The sequence below is a fragment of the Sceloporus undulatus genome, unplaced genomic scaffold (genome assembly GCF_019175285.1).
Source record: "Sceloporus undulatus isolate JIND9_A2432 ecotype Alabama unplaced genomic scaffold, SceUnd_v1.1 scaffold_19, whole genome shotgun sequence".
Lineage (NCBI taxonomy): Eukaryota > Metazoa > Chordata > Lepidosauria > Squamata > Phrynosomatidae > Sceloporus > Sceloporus undulatus.
The window spans coordinates 366381-370967 of record NW_024802941.1 but is presented as its reverse complement, the minus strand read 5'-3'; the positions used below and the strand labels follow the sequence as shown (position 1 = coordinate 370967).

The following is a 4587-nucleotide window of genomic DNA, read 5'->3' as shown; positions in this document are numbered from 1 at the left end:
ATCTATCTATCTATCTATCTATCTATCTATCTATCTATCTATCTATCTATCATCTATCTATTAGTATTATAGTAGTAGTAGTATCATCATTAGCATCACTATCATCTTGCTTTCCCCCCAAAACTGGGACACAGAGTGGCTTACAAAATTAAAATAGCCTTTTTAAGAAGGCAGGGAATGGGCAAGTTAGGGATCACAAGCCTAGCTCCATGGGTGCCACAAATCTATGTGGGATTGTTGTTGCCTGTGAATCTGAACACACTCACCGTCTGAGGCTTTTGCGTCCTCTCCTTCTCTGCCTCTTTTTGGCTGGGGATCCAAGGTCTCCAGAATCTCGCAGATCTGCAGAATTAATAAAAACAGAGGAGAATTATTGGTGTTTTTTAAAAAAAAATATACAGTTAATTGGGTGCCAATGTGGTGTAGTGGGAGGAATGCTGGACTATGACCATGGGGATCTGGACTCAATTTCCTGCTTCAGCATAAAAATCCACTGAGTGACCTTGAGTGAGTCACACTCTCTCAACCTCAGGGGAAGGCAATGGCAAACCTCCTTTGAAGAACTCTTGCCAAGAAAAGCCCATGAGTCAGAAGCAACTTGAAGGCACACAACAACAACAACAATTGGGTGGGTTTGGATTTATGTCCCCACCGCTGGATGAGTGGGTGAGGAGCTTTTCACAAGGAAGAAAAGAAGCGACCACCACCATCCAGGGTGACCAGGTGTCCTCATCACAAAGGAGGATGAAGCACCACAAAATGGAGGGCATGCAAGAAAAAGGGAGGACACGACCAAAGAAAAACTGAAAGCACTCCTACAAATGTCAATGCATGCTTCTTAGTCCTGCTCAGGATCGAGGACATTTCAGAATTCCTCCTTCACAAAAAAATAAAAGCTAAAAGCACTCATATAGAAATATAAATACATGCTTCTTAGTCATGTGCAAAATGGAGGACATTTTGGAATTCCTCCTGGACATAAAAGAAAAGCTAAAGACAGTCCTAGTAATGTACATTCATGCTTCTCAGTGATGCTCAGAATGGAGGACATTTCAGAATTCCTCCTGAACAGAAAAGAAAAGCTAAAAAGCACTCACACAAAGAGATATTCCTACATTTTTGTCCTGTTCTGAAAGGAGGGCATTTTAGAATCCCTCCTGGAAAAGAAAAGAAAAAAGCGAAAGACACTCATGGAAATCTAGATGCATGCTTCTTCTAGTCCTGCTCAGAATCCCTCCTGGGGAGAAGGCTGAAATGGAGGGCAGGTCCTGGAAAAAGAGGCCCTGCCAGCCTGCCCCCAGCCACCCCCCTTTCTCCTGGCAGTGGAGGGGTGCAAGAAGACCAGGGCGCCCAATGCAAGGGTTACCCTGGCTGCTCTTCTTTGGAAGATCGGGATCCAGGAGGAGGGGAGCTGTGGAGGCACAGGAGGGTCCTCTCCATGCCCTCTGCAGCCCCTGGTGCCACTGCAAGATGCCCAGGGAAGGAAGCTCCTGCGCCTGGCTTCTCTCTCTCTCTCTCTCTCTCTCTCTCTCTCTCTCTCTCTCTCTCTCTCTTTTGCGCGCAGACTGCTGCCTCCTTCCAGCTCCCTCTCTTTGCGCATCTCGGTTGCCTCTGTCTTTTCCAGGGCCCTTTTGTATAGCTCTGGGGGAGCCCCAATCTCTCCCCCTCCTTCCTCTCATCTGTTGGAGAGGTCAGCAAAAAGGCTGGGTGTGAAAAGCCAAGCCAGGAGGGTCAACAGTCAACAAGGAGCGTGGGCACGTGCGAGCTCCAAATGGCCCAGCGAGGGAGAGAGAGATCTGGCCCAACGGGTGCCAATGGCACTTGGGCACCAGACACACACACAGGGCTGGGGGGGGGGAGGTCCTGACAAAGGGAAGGGCAGGCTTGGGATGTCACCCTTGGCTCTTTCTCCCCCTGTCCTCTTGGCACTCCAAGCCCAAGTTGTGCCAGACTGCTTTATTTCTGTAGCGTGGATACACTCTTAGAGAGATCCTGATCTACCTGATCAGTCTTATACCTATCTACTCACCCCACTCTACACCTGCGCTGTCCAGGTGCTGAAGTTAGTGGTTCGATTAGGATAAAATATGAATGTCTTTCACTACTGATTCCTTGTAGTTTCTGCTTTCATATTTCCAGGACCTGTCCTACATTTCAAGCCTTTTGGCCAGGAGGAATCTCAAAAGGTCCTCCATTTTCAGCACAACTAAGAAGCAGGGGCTTATATTTACCTGAGTGTTTTTCACTTTTATGTGGTCATGTCATACATTTTTTTCTTGAAGGTCCTACATTTTTGTGGTGCCTTGTCCTCTTTTGTGCACACAGCAGCTGGCTTCAGGAAGGTGTTGGCTTCCACAGTCATTGCAAAGGAGAGGAGCAGAATCAGACCACTCATACCATGTGACTGCTCAAAATGTGGAGCTGTAGCTGAAGGGACCTATCACGTGAAGGCAATAAAGGTATAGCAGTGAGATTGAGAGCCTATTGACGGGATCTGCTCATCAATGAAAAGGTGCACTACAGTAACAAATGCAGTGCAAAGCAGCAGCAGGATGGACACAGCGTCATGTGATAAGCACCAACCAAGGACAGTTTTTTCTTGTTAAAATTCAACTTGTCTGTCTATGATAAAGTCCTGAGCAAATGGGAAAAGAGACAGTATGTATAGGGTAGCGGCATGCAGGGAACCTTAATGTCTAAAGTCCTTTTGTTCTAATAGCAAATGGGTGAAGGAGGTTAAAGCCAATACTTGGTTGGGAAGCATTTTTCAACAGTACAATAACAAAAGTAGCATTGAGATCATGCAAAATGTGATTCTGCCTGCAAAATGCTTGAGAATAAGTCACAGCAGGTTGTCCACATAGCCAAAAGAGTTGTCATTAGAACTGGAGTGCTGCAGGTTTTTTCACAACCCCAAAGTTTTGCCGGATGGCCTTGGGCAAATTCAATGTGGGCAAGTAATTATATGTGAAGCACAGCCAAGAATCAAGGCTGGCTACTTGTGTATGAAACCCAAGCATTTTGAGCTCCCAAATCTATCTTATGGGATTTGAATGGAACTCTTCAATCAAAAGCTCACACTTTTGTAAACATTGCAGATCCCATAGGAATCAAGTATTTTCCATCAAGGTGCCAATTGTACAGTTGTTTATTTATGATGCATTTGGCTCCAATTTTCCATATTTATTGGATCACTAGGAATATTTCATCAGTTGGGGAGTACTTTATGCTACCTTTGAATTGGAACTGTTGATTAAGCACAGAAGGGTTTATGAGCTAAGTGAAATATCACCCAAGGGGAAAAGCAGGACGGGATTCATCTGAATGGAGCAATAAGAGCATTTAGAAACTTTTGACTGAAAAACAGGTCTTACTTAACAATAAACAGAGCATCATTAGTGCATTTAGTCAGACAACTGAGAAATAGTTTATAATTTGAAGTGACAGTCAAAACTGCAGTAACTTTAACAGTCCAAACAGTACATATAGCATATGGTAGATGCAAACCTAGAGCAGCCAGCCCTACTGTTTGGCTGTGAGGCAATTGACTCAGGTCAATTGCCAGTATTTTGGCATCTCCATGTTGAAAGACAGAGCTGTATGTGCTACATTGCTTACACTTTTAAACTAGCTGCTGCCTTGAAGCGTGATCTGTCCCTTCCCTGGTGGCAGTTTTCATAGAGATAGCCCTATTAGTCTGTTTCAGCATAAAAAGGGAAAGTGTGGGAGAAATCTAGCAGCACCCTTAAGATTTAAGGTAGAGTCAACATTAAAGCCATGGATACATTAGCATTTTCAGGATTTCTATCAGTGCACTAGAAAAAGTGGATTGAAATCCACAAAAGCTCATGTTAAAATAAATTCATTAAAAGTGCTGCTAGATTCCCTCTCCTCTTTCCTCTTTTCCTTTAAGGCTTAATTTGGACCCATACAGACAGGCCAAAATAAAGCTGCTTCGGGTCACTTTGGAGGTATGCTGTTTAAATGACACACGCATCTTAAGAGGCCAGAAGCTGTGACAAAGTAGCACTCCAGTCCTTAGGACTGGAGCATGGCTTTGTCGTGGTTTCCGGCCTTTTAGGACACGTGCATCATTTAAACACCATACCTCCAAAGTGACCCGAAGTAGCTTTATTCTGGCCTGTCTGTTTGGGCCCTCAGTGAGAGGAGAAAGGAATGGCTTCAGGTTGTTGGGGTTTTTAAAAAAAATAAATTTTACTTTAAAAAACATATTCTTTTAATCTTTTCTTTTCTAAAAATATCACAACTTACCAAATTTTCGCTTTACCCACATGAAAAGGCATACATACATTTAGGCTCTGTGTATGCTATTGTAATTTAAAGGTATGATTTTAATTTTGATAGCTGTTTTTATCACAACTATTGCCATTACATTCAGTAATACATGGGAATGTATGAGCAACATTAGTACAAAAAACATTTACTGTTATGTATATGGAAGGAGGTCAATGAGATGGTGACACCATGAGTTACCACACTGGGTGACACCAATCCTAGTGATGCCACTGCTTCAAGATAAGTATCCCAGTAATAATAATAATAATAATATAATGATAATAATAATAA

At 43.4% G+C, this 4587-nt stretch overlaps 1 protein-coding gene across 1 annotated transcript in view; it reads right to left on the bottom strand.

Moving 5' to 3' along the window:
- The window catches only part of LOC121917451 (protein ripply2-like), a 7382-nt gene extending 5887 nt beyond the window's left edge, over window positions 1-1495 (bottom strand). Inside the window, exons 1-2 of the mRNA XM_042443434.1 lie at window positions 1367-1495; window positions 267-342 (exon numbers count right to left, since the gene is read on the bottom strand). Coding sequence (XP_042299368.1) covers window positions 267-342; window positions 1367-1440 — 150 coding nt within the window. The 5' untranslated portion in view covers window positions 1441-1495. The remainder of the gene's footprint in view (window positions 1-266; window positions 343-1366) is intronic.
- Window positions 1496-4587: the final 3092 nt, after the last annotated feature.